The sequence below is a fragment of the Nelumbo nucifera genome, chromosome 5 (genome assembly GCF_055504915.1).
Source record: "Nelumbo nucifera cultivar China Antique chromosome 5, China Antique-T2T, whole genome shotgun sequence".
In the NCBI taxonomy this organism is placed as follows: domain Eukaryota; kingdom Viridiplantae; phylum Streptophyta; class Magnoliopsida; order Proteales; family Nelumbonaceae; genus Nelumbo; species Nelumbo nucifera.
Window position 1 is genome coordinate 21,948,428 of NC_142653.1, and position 24,136 is coordinate 21,972,563.

Below are 24,136 nucleotides of genomic sequence, written 5' to 3' on the forward strand. Positions count from 1 at the left end.
TCGTTTTAGCTGGTTCCCTTATTTGTTGTCCTGTCCACTGTTTTCGTCATATGTTTCAAAACATATCTGATTTTGCAAATTCATTAAACTATTATTATTTTTTTTTTTTGTAAAAAGTCCAATACAAACATGAGCATAGACATAGATATAAGAAGCAGAGATATGGCAGAACTTATGTCTTGCCAAATTTAATTAAACTTCTAACATGAACATATTCTTTTATAGTATAATCTGTCAAAACATTACTTCCTTAGCAAAGCTAGAGACCTGGCTTCTGCTATGTCAGCCGTTCCTCATTGGATCCCTAGGGAGCTCAATTCAGTTGCTGATTCTTTGGCTAAATCTGGATCTTCGAGAGATCATTTGTATAGCAACGCTTCTCTGCCCCGGTCTATAAAGGGCTTTTGTACTCCTCTTTTTACTTTTAATATAACATCTTGTTATCCTTCTTCAAAAAAAATCTGTCAAAACATTCCATTTTGGTTATTTTAGAAGTATTAATGTATAGAGTACATCTAAAAGTGTCCATGCAGTATTAGTATTACTCATATTTGGTTAGTTTCATGTTTGACACCAATGTGCTAGACATTATTGATCTAAATATTATATGTTTACAGCATTATCAGTTTTGTCTGATTGAATATTCAAGCACACGTGCTATTTAATTTCTTAACCATATTTTCCCGCATCTTGTGATGGCAAATATTGATTATTATCTCCAACATTGCAGCATATGGATCTTTCAGCCTTGCAGAAATTTTTGCAGACAAAATTATTTCCTGGTACAGTCCTTCACCCCTTTGCCTTGCTATAAATTTCTGGACTTTTCAAAATGTGAAATTTGTATGTTTAAATATACCTTTTCATAGTATTAAATGGGGATTTTATATTAGGGCAATGGTCCACAAGCTCTTCTAAAAAAGCTTTTCACTTATCTGCTTCTCATATTCCATTTGGTTGGGTGACTATATATCTTCAGCTATTTACTTTATGACTAGCATTCTGTTTTCCTGTATCCAGAAAGACATGCTACTGAATGTATTGCCAAGTCGTTGGGTTTCAGAATATATTGCCAAGACACCCTAGTGGATGTCTGCAAACCTCCCATAGTTTTGATGATTTCTTCAATAATCCATGAAGAATACCCCACCATCTCAGTTGGCCTTCTACCCTAACATAGCAGTCATCAAAATTCAATTTAGTCTTGTCTGCTTCTGGTGATGAGATGACTTTGTTTTTGTTTCTTTGTTTTTTTGTCTACGGGTGCAGGGGGAATTTGTGGTAGGTTGTCTGTGTTTCATAAGAGGGGGTGCTTCGGCTATATTCCCATCTTTATTATTAATATTGTTTTGTTCTTGCTGTTATTTGTCTCACCTCACTTGTTGCTATGTTTTGATTAAGTAATCTTGATTTTGATATTCAATAGGTAATTTACCATGCTGTAGGTTGTTTCTGTTATTTGTTTAGGTTTTACAGTTTATTAGTCTATGTTGGTTTTATAGTTTAATAACAAGATGCTTTTACTAATTGAGCTAATAGATTTTTTTTTTTAATATTGTGTTTTCTTTTGAATTTTTCAATAGTGGCACCTCACTTTATTGAGGTACTCTCCTCATGCCTTGGGCTAACCCCTTGCTTTTTGGTTCATTTCTTGGTACTAAAATGTTTGTTGGTTTAACATATAATTATTATGACATTGTTTATGTTAACTTATATATCTTTAGATGCACATCCAGAAAATATTTTATTGTCCTTTTTACCCTGTTGAACCCTTTTTTTTTTCTGTATGTTTTTCCTCTTGAATTTTTAATTGTAACTACTTTTGTGCATGTTAGTGATAGATGTGCTTGTTTTAGGAGGTGTTCAGAACATGGTTTTAATGTGTTTCAGCCCATTCTGGAATGAGCCATGGCAAAATGCGTTCTTTTAGGGGTGTATCTTGTTCCAGAATGAGTTGCAGCTGGTCCTGGAACACAAAATCTCATGCCAGTCCAGCCACGCTAATTTCTCGTGTTCTCAAATGTGCCACACCCCTCCTCTGTGTTTATCTTTGATTCCCGGCTTCTCACTGCAGTGTAAAACATATTATTTATTGTGGCTAATCCCACAACACACCACGCAACAGCATACAGAACGCATGGTGTATTCTAGAACCATGGTTCTTTACCATGCTAGTGTGGTGTTTTCTGAGATGAGCCACACCTTTTCCAACCACAGAACTGAACAAACCCTTAGTTCTTAGTATCCATCTCTATCTATTCTGTGAAAAATACCTCAATGAGCTTGGTATTTTTTATTGGAAACGGTAACTTCATTCAAGACCTTTTTAGGGTTCAACTGTCAAACCCAAGAAGTGTAGGGTGTTGATCCAAAAAACAACTCAAATTACAATACTACCCAAAATATCCCTAATAGTCCTTGTTTGGCTAATGTATCCACTAATCCATTAGTTGTTCTTCTTGTCCACTTGAAGCAAGCACCAATCTCCCTTGTTAAAGCTAAGAATTTCTCTTATCAATTGTCTATGTGCCTAAGCACCCAAACAACCTAACTGCATTCCAACCTATTACCGACTTAGAAAGTTAGAATACCCTTCTACTTCAATTTGGTGTAGCCCCTACCGTTTGGCATATATTACACCCTGGAGCAAAGCCATGACCTCTGCTCTCAAAGAGTTTCCCTCTCCTATTGGTCCAGAATACAATGCAATTTTGCCTTTTCCATCTCTGAATACCCCCTATACCTGGAGGGCTCAGATTGCCTATAGAGCTACCATCAATGTTCAACTTCACCCTTTGTTGTATTGGTGGGGACCATTGCTCCTGTACAATTGGCTTGAAAGAAGTTGTAGTTGCCACAAAACCCTAGTTCCTCTATATATCTTCAGCTGAGAAGGTTGAAAACAACTCAATTGTCTTCGACCAGTGAATAACCCTAATAATTATTCTTTCTACAACTTCCTCCTTTGATCTAGACACACTTCTAAAAATTCGGTTGTTTCTTTCCTCCCAAACTGCCCAAAGCACAGATGCTCTTGTAGCTTTCTACATAATTCCACGCTTCTTTGGTTGCCTGAAAAAATTTGGGTCAAAGAATCTTGCCACATTCCCGGGGAGGATTCCACTTGCAACCAAAGAGAGAAGAGAACCAAGACCAAATAAACGGCGTAAAAGGATAGGGGATTACTAGGTGTGTGATTGTCTCACCAAAACCCAAGTAGAGACTACAAACATGGGGTGAAAGGCAGTGATTTGGCCTTTTTATTTGTAGCAAATCCAAGGTGTTGATTTTTTGAAGTGTCACCTCCTAGCAAAAGCTCGAATTTTTATCAGTACAGGGCTGCACTACACCTCCTTTGTTGGAAAGTTCCCTACAGTATTAGAGGACCGAAGGAGGACGTTATAGAAAGAAGAGCAAGTGAAATAACCAGAACAAGGTTTCCAAATTTCTACTATCCAAGCATATGATTGATCTAAGTAGACCATCCCTAAAAGAGCAATGAGTACATCAACCAGCCCCATTTCTAACTCCCTTAGCCCTCTCCTCAAGCCCAGATCCCAAGAATTATCAGTAAAAACTGAGGGTATTACTTTTCTTTTGTTATGGAAAGAATAGCAAGTGAAATAACCAGAATAAGAAGGTTTCCTAGTTTCAGCTATCTAAGCAAGATTGATTTAAGTAGATCATCCCTAAAAGATCAATGAGTACATCAACCAGCCCCATTTCCAACTCCCTTAGCCCTCTCCTCAAGCCCAGATCCCAAGAGTTATCAATAAAAACCGAGGATATTACCTTTCTTTTGTTATGTGAAAGGGAATAAATAGTAGGGAACCTATCTTTTAAGGACAATTCATTGACCCAAGCATCTTTGAAAAACAGAACTTTGTTTCTAGCACATGCATCATATTTGAAAAAAGGAAGAAAGGAAGGCAAAATACCATGTAGGCTTTCTAGGGAAAACACCGAGAAGCCCTAGGGTCGAGACCCACATCCTAGCCATTGTCTGCCAATCCATGTATACTAACAGTCACTCTATACCAGAGCCTATCCTGACATCCTGTTCCAATGGTAATCTCCATAACCATTTCCCCAACAAAGTTGTATTCCTTAATTAAATATTCCCTATTCCTAAGCCTCCATCATCTTTACTCCTAGATACCACCTCCCACTTCACTAGGTGATACTTCTTGGTGTCCCCCGATTCCCACAAGAAATCCCTCATAATCTTCTTTAGTTGGTTTTCCACTCTCACTGGTATTTTCAAGGTAAGGAGGAAATAAACTGGAAAATTGGCCATGGTAGATTTGATTAAAGTTATACTACGGTCCTACCCCCCAAGGAGATGTAGTTTCTCTTCCAATTTGCGAGCCTCTTTGTAAATCTTTCAATCACAGGGTACCAAAAACTGTTTGCATTTGGATTCTCTCCCAACGGTGGTCCCATATATTGCAATCGCCATGCCCCTACCTCACACCCCAACACTCTAGCTAGAATATCCACCTCTTCCCTCCCTAAACTCAGTCCTGCCACACAACTCTTTCCCTGATTTACTTTAATAAAGAAGATCTTCTCAAAACGGTGCATTAATCTTTTTAAGTTCAAAAGCTCTTCCACTTCCCCCTCACAAAAAAGTATGATATCATTTGGAAACTGTAAATGTGTGACCACCACCACCTCCTCCATCCCAACCCTCCACCCTCTAATCAAATTGTTAGCATCTACCCTTAAAATTATTCACTCAATACATCAACTACTAAAGTAAAAAAGGAAGGGTGGCAAAGGGTCTCCTTGGCCCCTTTTAGCTAGAAAGAAATCCTTAACTACTCCATTCACCAAAATAGAAAAATGACATGAAGAAATGCACCCCTTCACTCATCCTACGATTGAGAACTAGTAAAAAAAAACAATCCACCATATCATAAGCCTTTTCCAAGTCCAACTTACACACCAACCTTTTTTCCTTCTTCCACCTGAACTCTATACATTCATTGCCAATGAGTAATTTCTCATCTAGGATGGAAGCATACCCATCCAGTATGAGCTGGGTTATGCCTAAAAAGCATACCTAGGTAAATCCTCAACCAGACAAATGGCACAAGAACCTGTTACAGCCTAAGAACACCTGTACACCTGGGCCACTGTCAACAAGTGATCCCTATGCATGTAATGCCTCCTTAATTCCTCTTGTTAGTTTCTTGCATTCCATGTCGAAAGCCTTTGCAATCCCATTATTACCTTGATTTCTGCTCTTTATCCCATTTCATGATACTATTTCATTCCTCGATCTTTGCCTTGCCTCAATGATTCATATTAAATAATAATTCAATAATTTCCAAGGATAAGATATTTTGACTGCTAGGGTCAAAGGATTTATAGGACATCTCTGTGACAACTAGGGTGGCTTGGCACCATTGCTCTAGTTGTTGTGTTCCACTGCAGCCTTTAGGTTACAAATGCAATCTAGAAAAATGAAAAAATAGCTTGCCAAAATGAAAGAATCATCAAAAACAGCTGGTCTAAAATCCATAACACGACTCTTGCATGGTCAAGTAATTGTGTGGTAATTGCACGAGTGGTCAATTGCATTCAGAGAAACACATATTCAAGTCTTGTTGGGGATTGGGTGTGAGATGCTCAGATAGTGGGATGCTCACAGGTTATTTTTTGGAAGGTGAGCTGGGGATCAAGCCTGGGGTTTGTTTGTGATCTTTTTTGGTTGTATGGATGTGGTGTGGGGCATTTCCAGTTTTGTTGGGGATTGGGTTTGTAGTGGGGTATTTTGATTTCTGCATGAGTAGGTGTTTTTTTGTTTGTTCCATTTCCGGTGATTTCTTATTACCAGTTGTATTCTTCGCTCTCTTCTCATTTAATAATTTTTTTCTTTATTTATCTTAAAAAAAACCACATATTCAAGTCTTAAGTATCTTGTATACTTACTGCAATGGTTGGGAACCTTACTTGTGGAATCATGTATTGAGTCACTATGTTATTTGGTGGTGTGAATAAACCCTAGTTGATTCTAGGCTAAAGCAGAGAAGAAGGAAGAAGAAAGAAAAGAGAAAGAAGGAGAAGAATGTTCGGCTAGACTAGAAGAGAGAAAAGTGAAAAGTCACACTCTCCTAGCCGACCCACTTGACTTTTATTCATAAAACTTAAGTTACAAGAAAGACAATGTTGTCCCTCATAGAAGATGGGACACATAACTTAAACTCAGATACAATAGACATTTCACTTTTAATAAGATACACCAGAATGACCAAAATACCCCTGACTCGAGCATTCTAACACTCCCCCTCAAGCTGGAGAGTATATATCATATAGTCCTAGCTTGTTACAAATGTAATCTATTCTTCCCCGAGACAATCCTTTTGTGAAGAGATCTGCCCACTGATTTCCTGAGCTCACATGAGATGTAGTTATTACCCCACTTATCACTTTCTCTCTCACAAAGTGACAATCCACCTCAATATGTTTAGTTCTTTCATGGAAGACAGGATTGGATGAGATGTGAACAGCAGCTTGATTATCACAGTATAGTTTCATGGGTTTGTCAATTGAGAAACCCATCTCCTGTAGTAGGTTCTTCAGCCATATTAGTTCACATGTGGTATGAGCCATAGCCCTATATTCTGCTTCCGCACTACTTCTTGCCACCACTGTTTGCTTCTTGCTCTTCCATGTTACAAGATTGCCACCCAGGAAGGTACAATACCCTGTGGTTGACCTCCTGTCTGATACAGAACCAGCCCAATCAGCATCTGTGTACCCTACTATCTCAAGAGTTCCTCCCTTTTGGTATAACAAACCATGACCTGGAGCACCCTTTAGGTACCTAACAATTCTCAGAACAACTTCCTAGTGAGGAACCCAGGGGTGTTGCATAAACTGACTCACCACACTCACAGCCCTTTTGGTATAACAAACCATGACCTGGAGCACCCTTTAGGTACCTAACAATTCTCAGAACAACTTCCTAGTGAGGAACCCAGGGGTGTTGCATAAACTGACTCATCACACTCACAGCAAATGATATATCTGGTCGGGTAATGGTCAGATAGTTCAACTTTCCCACCAACCTTCTGTATCTTCCATGATCATCAAACTCTTCACCTGCATCCACACTTAGCTTGGCATTGAGTTCCATAGGAGTCTCTGCTGGTTTAACACCTAACAACCCTATTTCTTCAAGTAGGTCAAGAACATATTTCCTCTGACATAGGTTGATCCCTTGTTTTGACCTCGCAACTTCTATTCCTAAGAAGTACTTTAGCTTCCCCGGATCTTTCGTATTGAAGTGATCCTGTAAGAATTTTTTCAGTCTGCCAATTCCATTGCTGTCACTTCCAGTTATGACAATATCATCCACATACACGACTAGCAAGATTTTTCCATCTTTTGAGTTATAGCTGAACACAGAATGATCAACCTGACACTGTTTCATTCCAAAGGCCTTCACCACTTCACTGAACCTGCCGAACCATGCACGAGGAGATTGTTTCAGTCCATAGATTGCCTTTTTGAGCCTGCACACCTTACTAGCCTCCCCCTGAGCAACAAACCCTGGTGGTTGCTCCATATACACCCCCTCAACAAGATCACCATGTAGAAATGCATTTTTGATGTCAAGTTGTAGGAGAGGCCAATCATATATAGTAGCCAATGAGATCAACACCCGAACTGAACCAATTTTAGCCACAAGAGAGAATGTCTCCATATAGTCCACACCATATAACTGAGAATAGCCCTTGGCCACCAACCGTGCTTTCAATCGTTCCACACTGCCATCAGGAAGATGCTTCACTGTATAGACCCATTTACACCCAACAGTGTGCTTACCAGGAGGAAGGGTGGTGAGTTCCCACGTGTGATTATGTTGTAGAGCAGAGAGTTCTTCTTCCATGGCTTGCCTCCACCCTGGGGAGGTAAGGGCTTCCTGTACAGTCTTGGGAATGGGAACCGATGAGAGTAATGATATAAACTTGCAATGAGAAGCAGAAAGGTGAGCAGTGGAAACATAGTCTAAAATGGGATGAGAAGTACAAGTACGTTTACCTTTCCGCAAAGCAATAGGAAGATCAAGATCTGAGGGAGGAGCAGTAGCAGGATCTGTCGACAGGTGCTGAAGTGGAGGAGGGACTCGAAGCACTTTTGCGGGTATACACTTGAGTAATTGGCGGCCTCTTTGTAGTAACAGGTATATGATGTGCATCTGCAGTAGGAATGGGAGCTACGGGAAGAGGGTCCATAACCGGTACAGGAAGAGGAACCACAGAGGGAGAAGAAGAGACCCCAACATTTAAGAAAAATGGAACTGATTCAAAGAAGGTGACATCAGAGCACACAAACGATTTATGAAATTTTGGGTTATAACACTTATACCCTTTCTGAGTCCTCGAGTAGCCAAGAAAAATACACTTTGTAGCTCGAGCATCTAACTTGTCTACTCCAGGCCCCAAGTGTTGAACAAAACAAACACAACCAAAGACTCTTGGGGTGAGAGGAAAGGGAGACAAAGTGGGAAACAACACGGAGAAAGGGGATTGACTTCCAAGGATTGACATGGGCATCCGATTTATCAAAAAACATGATGTAAGAACAGCATCACTCCAAAAATGCTTTGGGACATGCATATTGATCATCAAGGACCGAGTAGTTTCAAGAAGATGTCTATTTTTCCGTTCAGCTACACCGTTTTGTTGCGGGGTGTAGGCACAAGAAGTTTGATGAATTATTCCATGATGTTCTAGGTATTGCTGAAACGGTGAGGAGATGTATTCTTTGGCATTATCGGAGCGAAGTATTTTCAAATGAACACCAAATTGAATGCGTATTTCAGGATGAAATTTTTGAAAAATAGAGAACAATTCACTACGGTCTTTCATAAGGTAGATCCATGTCATCCTTGAAAAGTCATCAACAAAAATTACAAGGTACTTAAACCCATTATATGACACAACTTTAACTGGACCCCATACATCAGAATGAACTAAAGCAAAGGGACTAGAGACACGACTATCAATTCTTGGACTAAATGAGACTCGATGATGTTTTCCCAACTGACATGACTCACAATCTAATGATGAAAGATGACTCAAAGAAGGAACTAGCAGCTTCAAAGACTTGAGAGAGGGATGACCGAGTCTACAGTGCCACTGGAGAGGAGTAAGAGACGACTGAAAAGCCACTAAGGGGCCACCACAATGTGTACATTTTCTCTGAGCATTACTCCTTCCTCTTCCACGGCCTCCCCCTGACTCTCGGCCTCCAGTCCGGCCACTAGCCCGGTTAAATATGTGTCCACCACGGTTGCTTGGAGGGTCACTGCTGCCACCACCACTTCTACTTCCACGGCCACTCCCTTTAGTCACTACCAAACCAGATCTATCAGAGAAGGAAGAATGTTCCACTGGCTCAATGGATGTCCTTTTGAGACGAGCAAAAACTTCTTCAAGTGAAGGGAGAGCTAATCCCCCCAATATTTGTGCTCTTACAGGCTCATACTCAACCTTCAAGCCCACAAGAAACCTAGTCACATCAAGCTGTTCACGTTGCTTTTGTTGGATCGGGACATCTGATGTTAGAGGGTGATACACATTTAGCTCATTGCGGATGTTCCTCAAACTTGCATAATATTCCTCTAAGCTTTGACTTCCTTGCTTCAAATTGAAGTACTCTTGATACAACTGATATACCCTAGTTGTGTTGTCTTGTCCAGAGTACAACTTTTTAGCTTGATCCCAGATCTCTTTGGCTGTATTTAGGAACATGAAGTTCACACTAATCTTTGGTTCCATGCTGTTCCAAAGCCATGTCATTATCTGTGCATCATCTTGTTCCCAATCACTAAACCCAGGAGAATTAGAGGAAGGTTTCTCCTCCCTCACATGTTTTACTTTCCTCTTGGCCTTCAAGAACACCTCCACAGATTTTGCCCGTGGTACATAGTTCTCACCATTCAACTTGATGGATGTCATTTGAACACTTATATAATCTGAAGAAAGCATGATGCTGGTTTTGTTGTCATTCCCATCTACGGAAGAAGCCATCTCCATTAATTCACCTTCAAGTATACAACACAACCACACACTCTTTCACATGGCTTATTTCACTTATAGCACCACCAATCCCAGTTTTAAATACACATTACACACCACACACTAAGGCTGAAATCACTCAGTCTTCACATCAAATACCTGGGCTGCACACTGCAAAACCATTCACCACCACACACTAAGACTGAAATCACTCAGTCTTCACATCAAACACTTGGGTTGCATACTGCAGAACTGATTACACACAAGGTCTAGGACCCAACCACCACTACCACCAATCACCACGACACAACCACCACCAATCTACTGCTGTTGTGAACCTCAGCAGTCGACAACTCGTCTTTCAACATACATATGAAGAGGAATGCAGAGGAATACGACTGAAATGCATATCAGTCACACCAAGCATCACCACAACCAACTTTTGAAGCAACAAGAAAACATTTACAGTCCCTTACTTGGACAAACAACAGTAGTGTTTCATACCTGTCCACATTCAGCCCTCTTCGATACTGAATAGAGGGTTTAGTATACCACTTCAATGACCACCACAGCAACGACTGGAGGCATTCTCACCTCCAGACCCACAAAACGACAGCTCTTTTTCAGCCCCTTATCGAACCTCCACTCAGGTCAATCGAAAAAGAAGAAGACGACTGTGAAAGCTGGCGGCGAACCCAGAAATAGAACAGCAACAAGAAAAAAAATAAGGATACGACCTTACAGCTCTGATACCATGTGAATAAACCCTAGTTGATTCTAGGTTATAGCAGAGAAGAAGGAAGAAGAAAGAAAAGAGAAAGAATGAGAAGAATGTTCGGACAGACTAGAAGAGAGAAAAGTGAAAAGTCACACTCTCCTAGCCGACCCACTTGACTTTTTATTCATAAAACTTAAGTTACAAGAAAGACAATGTTGTCCCTCATAGAAGATGGGACACATAACTTAAACTCAGATACAATAGACATTTCACTTTCAATAAGATACACCAGAATGACCAAAATACCCCTGACTCGAGCATTCTAACAGGTGGCTTATTTGCTCTTTGAAATACTTTGACATGATTTTTAAATTACAACTATTTAGTTTGTAACAAGGATAGAAATCTGGTTTCATATTTATGGGGGAAACCCCAATTGAACATTTTTGACTACCAACATAAGAGTACCATGGTATCAAGGCAGAAAACCTGCCCTAAAAGGCCATGTACGGTCTGTACGATGCCACATTGATAGACTAATTATCATGTTTTTTTAAGTTCAAATGTGAAAACTGTTGGGCTTAAACACAAGTACTGTTTACTAAAGTTTTATCTAGACAGATGTTTAACTTTTTATTGTGATTCCTTGCTAAAATGTGTTGTGTGCTTGTTTCAGAATAAATATTGTAGCAACCCTTCAATTATATATGTTTTGTTGCATACACATTTATGTATAAAAAACTCCTTTGGATGTTTATTATCCAATTGCATGACTTTAGAAGAAGTGGTTATTATGGCATGTTTGGATGTATAAATATCCACTTCAATCAATGCCCACTTTATGCATCTTGTATTCTTTTTGATGAGATATTGCTACAAAATCATCCTAACTACTTGTTATATGTTCAGAACTCAACCTTTTGATTCAATTTTGCTACTCATCTGTATTTTATAAGGTTTTAAACCTAGCCTCTTTTGTTTTTTCAGGTTTCCATTGTACTACCACATGAAGTTTGCATTTCTTGTTTGGCTTCAATTACCATATTCCAATGTAAGCATAAGATAATAGGTTTGCCAGATTTTTTGCAAGAATTATTAGTTGATAGTTATTTCTGAATCTGTAATAGTCAATTTATCTAGTATGCTGTTGATCCTTGAAAAGATCAAGTTCATAAGTTAGCTATTAACACTTGACTTGATGTGTATGTTTAAATGCATACATGTGACTTGGAAATGGATTGGTCTTGGTAAATATTGTAATAAAAAAAACATTCTGAAAAGCAAAATTTTGTATTTTGGGTTATTCTCATTTCTATTTCTAGTCGCTTAATGCTTATTGAGACAACAATGTTTGGCTCCCCATTTCAAATTCCTGCACTTCTGCTATTGTATAGATCCACTGTACTTACAGTCTTACCTTATGTACCCCTTGGTTATGTCTGAATTTCTGTATAATTCATGTAATATGCTACTCCTACGGTTTCTGCTCTTACTCCTCATCTATTGCATGCTGTTTATCAGGGGGCAAGGCATTTGTATGCGAACCATCTACGCCCATTCCTCTTGAGACGTCAGGCTATATTTGATTATGTAGTGGATTTTACATATGGAGAAATGGTAAATCTCTAGAATCTTTTTTCAAATTAATTGAAACATCTGGAATTTTACTTGGCAACGAAATTCTGATGTTACCAAGGTGTGCGCTCATGTTAATGATGTATGTGATGCAAAGAAGATAATATAGAATTCATTGAAGTGGGTGCTTTTTCCTGGGGTAATAATCTTTATTTCTGATATTCTTGATAGCTGCTTTGTATTTTTGTTGTGGTTTACCCAATGGGGATGGACTTTGGAGGTACTTTGATTTGCTTCAGTTGATGATCCTATACATGCCATGCCTGTGTTAGATTACCATTGTATTGACACTGATACAGAGGACAGGTTCCCAGGTTGGGGCGTGTTATAACCCATAGCTTGCAAATGGTGCATAAGTGCCTAACTAGTAAGAAAGTGTGTACACCAGTGATTTAAAAGGCGCGCCTAGGCGAGGCACATTTTAGGGTAGGCGCCTCGCCCAGGTCCTAGGCGCAGCCCATTCAAAAGGCACACGCCTGGTGCACCTAGGCGTGCACCTTTTGAAAATTTAAACCATAAAAATTATTATTTTTTGTGTGAAATCTAAGAATTTAAGACCCTAACATGGACTTGTTTGGGCTTGCCTTGAGGGGCGTGGCACAAAGGCGGCTCGTAGAATTAGGAATGTAATATATCACATTAGCTACTTGATGCAATTGAGAGAAAAAAAGAGATTGTGGGTTTTATATGCTTGAAAATGTTTTATATGTTTGATTTCATTTTTAAATTCTCATTTGAATATGCTTTACATATTGTATTTATGTATTTTAATTTTAGATAATAGGTTTTCTGAAACATTTATTTTAAAACTTAAGTTAATATTTTTATTAATATTATGTTGTATAATTTTTTGATTTTTTTTGAATTTTTTGCATTTTTTTTTTAAATTGTGCACCTTGCCTCAAAAAGGCGCGCGCCTTGCCTTGCGCCTTACGCTTTTAAAGCACTGGTGTACACTATGGTCCATTTACTCCATTGTGGAAAAGTAAGGCTTATCCTATAGGGAAAGGGCTCCGTATGATTATAGGGCTGTCAACTTAACTTGATAATGTGAGATCCGGTCCAACTATTTTGGACTCAGATTAGGAAAGTATACCCATGTAACAGATGGAATACGGATGTATTCCCATTCGATCCTATCATATATAGAGAGAGGTTATAAAGTTAACCTTGGTTATATATATTAATAATATTATATATTATTGTAAACTTTTTTCTATGTATAGATTATCTAATTTTTCTTTTTTTCCCCTCCTTTTTCAAAGGTTTTGAAGCAGTGCAATGGACTCAGATCAGATCTGAATATCCGATAGAAAGTCAAATTCAGTCCATCACCCCTAGGATCAATTGGCTTTTTGAATCAAATCCGGTAGGGGTTCTCGTAGTTGAATTAAACTAATGTGCAAATTGATCCAACTTGAATCCAACCCAGTTACGTCCCTACATTTGATGGGTTCCTTGGAGATCTTGTTGGTTAGACTTCATAGGATCTTAGTCTTAGCCTTCCATTTGTTGTCCTTTTCTTCTACTACATGATCATGTCAGCACTCTTGGACGAATAGAGAAAAGAACAAGAATAATCTTAGAGGTGTCAAGAATGAATGGCCCCCACCTCAAAGAGTCTCTTATATATTAAAAGATATGCACAATTACAAGAATGCCCATATAGGGTTGAAAGAGAAAAGAAGAATAAGATGTAAAAGTAATATACAACAGGGACTATACTAATAAGGTACATCAAGTTACAGAGTCTCAACACCCCCCCTCAAACTGATGCCTCATCATAAGCATCAGTTTGTCTATAAGAAAGAGATGTTGAACTCTAGTCATAACTTTGGTGAAAATATCAGCAATTTGCATGTCCAAGGCTACATGAGGAAGTGATATAGACCCAATAGTGAAGAGATCTCGGATAAAGTGGCAATCCACCTCGATATGCTTGGTCCTCTCATGGAAGACAGGGCTAGATGCAATCTTGATAGCACTCGTATTGTCTGCATAGAGAGGAATAGGAGTAGGAACCTGAATGCCAAGATCTATAAAGAGAGATTGTAACCAAACAACCTCATTGCAAACCGAAGACATGGCCCTATACTCTGCTTCAGTGGAAGACTTGGAGACTGTTTGTTGTTTCTTACACTTCCAAGAGATGAGTGAATCACCCATAAAAACACACCACCCAGAAGTGGACGTACGAGTGTTTGGACAACCAGCCCAATTTGCATCAGCATATGCTCTCAACTGAATAGGAGAGGAGGAGAACAGTCCCTGGGAAGTTGTGCTAACATATCGAATGATGCGATGAACAGTCATATGAGGCTGACGCGGAGTAGAAACAAATTGACTAACAACTTGAACATCATGAGAAATATCAAGCCGAGTCATAGTGAGATAAATGAGGGACCCCATAAGCTGGCGATATAAGGCAGCATTAAGAAGTAATGGACCTTCAGATTTAGATAGCTTAAGATTTAGCTCCATTAGGTGTATCAACATACTTTTCATCATTAAGACCAGCAAGTTTAACAAGGTCAAAGGCATACTTCTGTTGACAAACAAAATACCCTCGATCACTACGATGTACTTCCAGTCCCAAGAAATATGTGAGAGGGCCCAAGTCCTTCATGCGAAAGGAATTATGAAGTAATAGTTTCAATTCACGAATGTCTTTAGCATCATTCCCAGTCAACATGTCATCAACATATAGTAGGAGAATGGTAATACCTTGAGGTTGTCGCCTAACAAATAAAGAGTGATCAGAAGAACTCTGGCTATATCCAGCAGCAACTACAACATCGCGAAAGCGTTCAAACCATGCCCGGGGAGCTTGTTTTAGACTATATAGAGATTTTTTGAGGCGGCATACTAAATAAGGATCACTGCAGTATCCAGAAGGAGGCTTCATGTAGACCGTCTCCTTCAACTGACCATGAAGAAAGGCATTCTTCACATCAAGCTGGCATATGGTCCAAGACTGAGCAACAGACATTGCTAAAAGAACATGGACTGTGGTGATCTTTGCAACAGGAGCAAAAGTTTCTTCATAGTCGATACAATACTCCTGACTATATCCCTGGGCAATCGTGCCTTGTATCGATCAAGAGATCCATCAGACTTCAGCTTAATGTTGTAAACCCAACGACTCCCAACAATGGATATATCTGGAGGAGTAGGCACAAGATCCCAAGTGTCATTCTCATGTAAAGCATGAATCTCTGCATCCATGGCTTCCTTCCAATGAGGGCTACTATTAGCTTCCTGGTAAGAGTGAGGAACATCTGTGGAGGATAGGACAACGGACAAAGAGCTATGGTTTAAAGGAAAACCATAGCGGTCAGGAGGTCTAGATATACGAGTAGAACGACGAAGAGGAATAGAAGTATGAAGAGTGTTTGAAGTAGAGGTATCACTTATAGGTGCAGTGGTAGGATGATGATCTGAACCAGGAGGAGGGAGAGTCGCAGGCGCAGGGGCTGGGGCACGTAACCGCTTGTGAGAGAAGACGAGAAAATCCTTCTCAGCAGAAGGAGGTGGAGCATCCTGTGAATCAAAGTTTGGCAAAATAGAAACAAACGGTGCAGACAGTCTAGCAATTCCAACAAAAAATGAAATGTGCTCAAGGAAAACAACATTACGTGATATACGAATGCGACGAATAGAGGGATCATAACAAATAAATCCTTTGTGTGGTCAGGATTGTAACCCACAAAGGCACACATGACAGACTGTGTAGACAATTTAGAATGTTCATGAGAGGAAAGATGAACAAAGCACACACAACAAAAAACATGAAGCATAGATAATCTGGAGAACGACCAAATAACTTCTGAAAGGGAGACATATTACCAAGAACTGAGGAAGGAATATAGTTGATCAAAAACACAGTTGTACTGGCCGCTTCTATCCAAAAGGAAGGTGGAGTATGGGACTCCTACAATAATGTCCTCACAACACTAAGGGTATGTCCAATCTTGCACTCGGCCACACCATTCTACTGAAGAGTATCTGGACAACATCGTTGCACTTGTATTCCATGATCCTTCAAATAGGATAAAAAATCTCCTTCAGTGTATTCTCCTCCTGAATCCGAATGGAGAATACTCACTTGTGATTGAAATCGAACCCGCACCATAGCATAAAACAACTTAAATGTTGGGAACACCTCAGACTTGTGGTGAAGTATATCCGTGTGTACCTGGTACAATCATCAATGAAAAACACAAAATATTTGTATCCAAGCCGAGAAGAGACAGAAGCAATCCAGACATCACTATGTATAAGCTTGAAGGGAGAGGTAGCATGCTTAGATATGTGAGGAAATGGTAAGGTACGACTCTTACTTAAGCAACAAGAAACACAAGATATATCAAAGGTGTGCAAGGAAGGAACTTTATTCTTAATAAGGCTTGAATCAAACAAAAATTTTAATTTTTCAAAATGTAAATGACCCAGACGTTTATGCCATAAGTCCCAAACATTATTTCTGACTCAAAAAGGAACTAGAAGTGGAGGAACTGAAATAAACTGATGATGTTGCTGTTTGATGCGTCTCGAACTCCAATACAAATAGACGGCCCAACCTGTGCCCCTTCCCTTTCACCTTTCCAGTGTCCCAGTCCTGAACCAAACATCCATCCTGAGAGAAGATGAAAATGTTACTTTCATCAATTAATTGGCCAACAGAAATCAAGTTTGTAGTGAGATTAGGAACAAGAAGGGTCTTGGTAAGAGGGAAAGATGCAGTGGGTGAAAGCTTAAGAGACAGATCACTACTACCAATGATGTTTAACTTTTCACCATTGGCAATAACAATACGTTTGTGATGGGTTTTAGTAAGGTTACTTGGTTGGTTAAGGTAGGCTCCTGTCATGTGGTTGGTAGCTCCAAAGTCAATGATCCAAATATGAGAAAGAGAAGCACAATAACCGGAAAACTCACCAGGTTAAGCCAATGGCAGAAAGAGCAAAAGGAATAGCAAATGTTACCAGTTGTCGAATGTTTTGCTCAACCATAGATGCTAGAGAATCACCTTTAACAAAAGAATCGCCACTAGTAGTAGATTTCTTATTCCCATTTGATACAACAGCAGTGTCAATTCCATAGGTAGATCCTTCCAGTTTTAAAGGAATAGTATTGACTCTATCAGAGGCCATTTTAGCAAGAAAACAGCAGTCCAGGCACAAGGATATCAGAGACAACCAAATTCAGCAATCAAGAACTCAATATGACAGTCCAAACAAGGCAAGTTTTTAAGACTGTCGAGTCTAAGGCCGTTCAAATATGAATCTGAAGTCTGAATCAAATAAATGGGAGGCAAGAAAACCCTAGGACAACACCAAATCTAGGGTTATAGGTTGATCGAGTTGGCCGATTGAGAGAAATCTGTGATTTACCAACACATCAGGCGTCTTCTTCAAGAACAAGGAGGTATCTTATGCTGATTGAGGCAGTCCTTAAAAACTCCAAACCAGAAACTGAGTGTAGGGTTAAGGAGAGCTTGAGAGAACCCTTCAATCTGGAGAGAAAAACTTAAATCGCAGGCTGATGTAGAAGGCCTGAAGTCCAAAAAAGAGTTGCAGTCCAAAAATGGAAACTGTACAGTACTGCTGCCCCAAGAAGAAGATCAGAACTCCTTCGAAAACTTAACAAAATCAGATGCTGTTTGTAGGTGAAATAGATCAAGTCTAGGCAACACCAGATCTGAAGTCCAAAGTTGTTGCAGTCCAAAAAAGGAAACTATACAGTGTTGTTGCCCCAAGAAGAAGATCAGAACTTCTTCGAAAACTTCATCAAATCAGATGCTGTTTGTAGGAAGAATAGATCAGGTCTAGGCGACACCAGATCTGAAGTTTGGCCTCAAACCAATGTCTCCCAAGAGAGATCTAAAGAAATCTCTCCTGCTGGTTGCGCAAAGAAGAAAGAGCAGAAAAGGGTTGATCAAGACAGCCCTAATACGACATGTTTACTACTTCTAGTGAGGTTCAAGAGAGCAAGAAAATAGATCAGAGGGCAACCTGCTTTGATACCATGTCAACACCCTTGGCCGAATAGAGAAAAGAACAAGAATAATCTTAGAGGTGTCAAGAATTAGACCTGTTCATGGGCCGGGTGGCCCGACGGGCCGGCCCGGCCCTCGGACGGGCTTGAACACGCATATGGGCTTGTGGGCTTAACCTCGGGCCAAAAAGCCCGACCCGCAATAAATTCGAGTCGGGCTCGGGATTTGCCAAAATAGCCCGGCCTGACCTATAACTAAACCTAAAAACCCTAGTTGAAGACCCCCTCTTTTTTTCACCTCTTTGCCTCTTTCCTTTCTTTTTCCAGCCGAACTATTCTTCTCCAGTCTCCACATCCTCCACAGTTCTCAACTTCTCATCCTCACACTCTCAGGCAGCCACACAACCGGCGAGGCGGCGAACGTTCACCGGCGCAACAACTCCGGCGGTGAGTCCTCACTCCTCTCCTTCTCTCTCTCTCTCTTTCTTTTTCTCTCTGACTCTCATTCCTCTTCTCAAATCTCACTTCTCTTTCAAATCTCAGACACCGGCGACGGCGAGGCGGCGAATATAGGCACCGGCTGCGGCGGAGAGTTCTCTCTCTCTCTCTCTTTCTTAGACGCGAACTGATCACTGTTAAACTTAAAATCGCAGGTCGTAGGCTCACAGACCACAGTCACCACGAACTCAGTTCCGGCGAACACAATCGGGCTTCGGGCTTTTTATTAGGGCCGGGCTCGGGCCTAACAATTTTTCATTAATGAAGAGTAAAAGCCCGGCCCGGCCCGGCCCATGAACAAGTCTATCAAGAATGAATTACCCCCACCTCAAAGAGTCTCTTATATATTAAAAGATATGTACAATTACAAGAATGCCCATATAGGGCTGAAAGAGAAAAGAAGAATAAGATGTAAAAGTAATATACAACAGGGACTATACTAATAAGGTACATCAAGTTACAAAGTCTCCACAAGTCCTCCATGTAATGCTGGAAGGAGTGTTGTAGATTTGTGGCCACAGCGTTGTGCAATAATTATTGACCTAGGAGATGCTTGATATGGTTCATCAGATAACATCTAGCTGACCTCATTAGTTTATGCTGGATGTACCTTCAAGATTTCTATTCTAGATAGGGTTGAAAATTGGGTATCTGAAGAATTTGCACCACATTGGACCTTGGTCATCAGGTTGGGCGCACTTAAATTTTAAGGAAAGCTGAACCCAAGCCCGTCCTAGTGGCACCCCTAATTTCTGGACCCTGATGAGAATGTTTTGTGGATTTCTTGTCACCTTCCTTGTAATCCTTTTTTTAATAAAATTTTCATTTTACTTGCAAAAAAAATGATAATGTATTGTGCAAAGTGCAAACAGATCTGAATTGAGAATTCGTGGATATTAGCTTGTTTTCATTCTTTTATTTTTTACAATTTCTATATATACTTGTTTAGATTGTCATAGTTCACACATGAAATACAAATTCAAAAAAAAATTCATTGAACTGGTGTAGGCCAAATTCTTTAGTGCACACCAAGCAGAATTCCAGTTTATGAGGACATTTCTCATAAAGTTTATGGGATCAGGTATGGATCATTCCAGCTTGTGATATTTGGTGGTTTCTAAGACTTGAAAATTGCCTTGTTTGGTGACTGAAAATTCAACATTTCTTGTTTCAGCAAATCAAGTGGTGAAGTGCATTGTTCACCCAGTGGAGCCACAAGGTGAGAGCACAATTGAGGGCCCCACGGGACAAATCCAAGATGCAGACTCAGGAGACAACGATTGATTGATTCTCCTTTCCTTACGCTGGTGACGTAGATAATTGAAGTTTCCATCTCCAATGCCAAATCAAGGAGTCCGTTTTGACAAATTAATCTACAGATGTAAAGGTTTTCTCACTTTCTAGCTTTTGTATATGCATGCCATTTGCTCTAGCAAGATAACATCTATTTGTCCAGCATTACTTGTTATCCTATGGCAAACTTCAGTCCTGGCTTGCTTTGAATGCGGTGCAGGTTCCGTTGTTAGGTTGCCTTTGTTTGGGTTGTGTTATATTTGTTTAACAACCCTCAGGCAAGGTTCTAAATATCGACACGGGCGTATTGGCCTGTGCCGGTGCTTATTTTTATGTTTTTTTTTTTTTTTAAACCGGTTCAGAGGGGTCGGTTTAAGTCTTGGCTATCCTCTGAACTATGGTTTGACCCGATACAACCCCTATAAGGGCATATCGGGAAATTCCTTGTATAGTACGTATCAATTGATACGGGCTAATACGTATCGATATTTTGAATTGCCCTCAAGTATGGATAGGTAAAAACCCCAAACATGAAGATGCTAAAGAGTATGAATATATAATTGTGATGCAGAATTTAAAATATTAAACTACAACCGGTTTCTGGCAAGGACGCAGTTCTGGCCTTGCATTTCTTATATACCTGGCTTCATTTATTCCAAAGTAAAAGGGGAAGAAAGATTTTTTACTCAAATATTTCAGCAATTTGTCTGCCCCTTTGACAGATACGTCGAAGTAAACTTTTATGTAATTCTTATATCAAATCAAACTCGGCCTAAGACTGACTATTTACCGCCAGAGAAATCGCGGCATAATAATCAGCCTTGTAATTTGTAAAAGGCTCCATGCAACAATTTTAGCTTTAGGAGAATTTAGGTGGTGAATAGGTTCAAGTTGTACCAAGGTGTGCATTGTCTCATTGTTTTACATTTCTGGGCCCATCTCAAATGAATAATTTAGAAGGTAGCCTGCCAAATGGTCTGTCCATGACTCTGTATGTAACTGCATGGATTCTTTGTGGTTGTACACTTGTACTTGATCATCCAATCGTTCTCTTTAACAATCTCATTAGGCATCATTGATGGGTTTGGTGTTTGTGTCACCATTTAGCCCACAAATTTGAGTAAGATGGCTTGGACAGCATGGGCTTGATTTTACACTGTTTCGGGTTTGTGATTTTGTCTAAGGTCCCGTTTCTTTACCGATAAATAAGAGGGGGAAAGTTGGTCAATGTTCGCATAAAGAGTTTCATTTACATGAGTAAAATTTATCCATGGAGAAAAGTTTATAAAATATGATGGGGTAAGTTTGCCCTTTTTAATATTAGCTTTTTATAGGTAAAAATGTTATTATCTTATTTACCTGAAAATTAAAAGAATATGGGTAAGTGTTACCTAGGAAACATTATTTGGATGAGTGCACTTACCTCGGTAAGGTAAATGAGAAATTTGTAAACCAATGGTACTTAAAGTCAAGCTTGAGCCTAACCCATGAACAGGTCTATGCATGACTAAGGTTATCTTCTTTTGTTTGAAAGCTGGGGAATTTGTATATGCATGCAGCATTTATACACAAGAATTAGATATTGCCTTTTGACCTAAAAGCTTAAATTATTAAGTTGTTGATCTATTTTTCCCTTACTAGGGATGTCAATGGGTTGGGTCTAACCCGACGGACCTGAACCGATTGAGATGGTTCTGGTTCTAGGAATTAGAACTGATGGATCGATTTCAGGTCCTGATATAGTGTTTCGATTATTATCGGTTAAAAACAGATTTCATCCAATCCTGAATCGATTTAGATCTGACTTGAGTTATATTCATATAATACAAATAATATGTATATAATATAATATAATATTATTTATTTATTTGTTTGTTTGTTTGTTTGTTTATTTATTATAATCAGGTCTGTCAGGTCAGACTCAATTATCCTGAGAACCAGTCGATTTAATTTTGGGTCTAAAATTACAAATCCTATTGGGTTTGGTTCAGTTCCAAGTCCTTAATATTTTCTATCGGGTTGGTTCCGGTTCTAGCTGATCCCCGCCCAGAATTCTTAACCTAGTAGCGCTCAACAGTGGACTATGTTATCGCAATTTAGTACGGTAGTGGTTTAGTTATGCAGACCAATGTTTTCGTTAACCCAGATGGTCAGACTGTTTGGCTCAGGGACCATTCAGGCAATTGGTTCTGTTTCATTCTTAACCCGGTCTTTGGTAAAAAATGTTGATTTGGTCATCAATCCATTGGCTCAGTGATCAAACCGTTGATTTACTTGACCTGTTTAATGGTTTTTGACTGTTTTTTATTTTTATTTTTATTTTTTTAAGTTGGCACGAGCTGTCTGCTGTCCATTTAAATTGGACGGTTGAGCCATTGACCTGAAAACCAGTGGATAGAACGGTTCTGATTCTGAGTTAAAACCTTGATGCAGACGTCACATGAGCTATGTTAATCTGATTAGGGCAACTGTTTTTAGTTTTTCTTTTGGGTAAAAGGTCTTAGGGCGAATATTTGTCAATTTGAACCCAACTTTAACGAATAAGAGCAAGGCTAGCTGTATCCTGTATGCTGGATTTGTATCCCCAGGTTGATTTTTTAAGAAACTTTTGAAGCTTTTCAGAACAGGTCAGTCTATTCTATTGTAGAGCAGCTTTAATCACATGATGAAGCTGAAATTTCGCCTGATTAGGTATTCTATTATTATGTTTTTGTTCAATTAGAATACATAATGTGCAGAACGAAAATAATCTTATACTGAACAGCACATGATATAGTGTTCCTTTAGTTTCTATCTGTACAAATTTGGTTCAATGTTAGATAGAAAAAAAAAATACTTTGAGACACCAATCCAACGATCTAATATGATTATCAAATTACGACCCTTTCATATTTATTTTTTGGAATAATTACTGAAAATACTCAAATAGGGCTACCTCTTAATCTTCACAAAAAAATAAAAAATCGTCCATGTGGGAACTTGATTTGTGTCCACTAGGTTATTTTTGCATTCAACCTTTAGTATACTTTATCAAAATGTGTGGTACCTGGGTAACAAATTTTCCACATTCTCATGCTGGGAACACTACAATCAACATGCTGTGAAATGTAATTGAGAGAGCATTTGAACTTTTAAAAACACCTTTCAATGTCTAGAGGGATAATCTTTGTGTGCTTCTCTATAAATAACTATGAGGAAATAAGTGATATCAGATGATTTATTCAATGAATATGATCAATCCATTGTAAAAATGGAAGAAGATAACCATGGGGAAAGTTTTGAAAGGTAAGCTGACACAAAGTTCACAATTCAACCCAAGAATTAGTTAATAAGCATATGGAGTGAACAACATTTGGTCTGGGTTATGTACTTGATCCACTTCATGGAAACTGCTTGTTGTTTTTTTCTTCAACTATATTTGATATGTTAATTTAAAATGCATGTCTATATATTTGAAAATTTGCTCTAGTTTATAATTTTATTTTTATATAAGTTCAGTTTGGAAAGAGTATAAATACAAATATGTACAATATAAATATATAGAAAATAATATAAAATACAAGGTTTTGTACTCTACAAATTTGTATTTGTACTCCTTCCAAACTGAGCTGTAGGAACAAATGATTATGAAACATTTTCCAAACTTTCAGTTTCTCCTATCTCCTGCAACAGGTTTCCATTAGAAATGCTCTAGGCTCATCTTAGTGAAGACTAGATAGTATCAGAGGGAGCACCGGGATTCCTACTGCCTATACTCTATCTTTGCTGAGAAATTTCAAGTGGGTTTGAACTTTGAATTTGAAGTTATTTCCGAATTTCTTTTTTCATTTCTAACTTCTGTAGAAGCATTACCACAAATTGTTAAAATTCTAAGTTTCTTTCTCAAAAGAGAGTCAGGTTCAGACAGTTCTAATTCGGCCAAACTTGGTTGCCTTTAAAATACTACAGAAATGTGTTGGTT

At 39.0% G+C, this 24,136-nt stretch overlaps 1 protein-coding gene across 1 annotated transcript in view; it reads left to right on the forward strand.

The window, feature by feature from the left end:
• The window catches only part of LOC104595748 (HVA22-like protein k), a 31,255-nt gene extending 10,575 nt beyond the window's left edge, over positions 1 to 20,680 (forward strand). The window contains exons 4-8 of the mRNA XM_010256618.3: positions 731 to 782; positions 11,740 to 11,803; positions 12,274 to 12,369; positions 19,891 to 19,963; positions 20,057 to 20,680. Of these exons, the coding sequence (XP_010254920.1) occupies positions 731 to 782; positions 11,740 to 11,803; positions 12,274 to 12,369; positions 19,891 to 19,963; positions 20,057 to 20,166 (395 nt within the window). The 3' untranslated portion in view covers positions 20,167 to 20,680. The remainder of the gene's footprint in view (positions 1 to 730; positions 783 to 11,739; positions 11,804 to 12,273; positions 12,370 to 19,890; positions 19,964 to 20,056) is intronic.
• Positions 20,681 to 24,136: the final 3,456 nt, after the last annotated feature.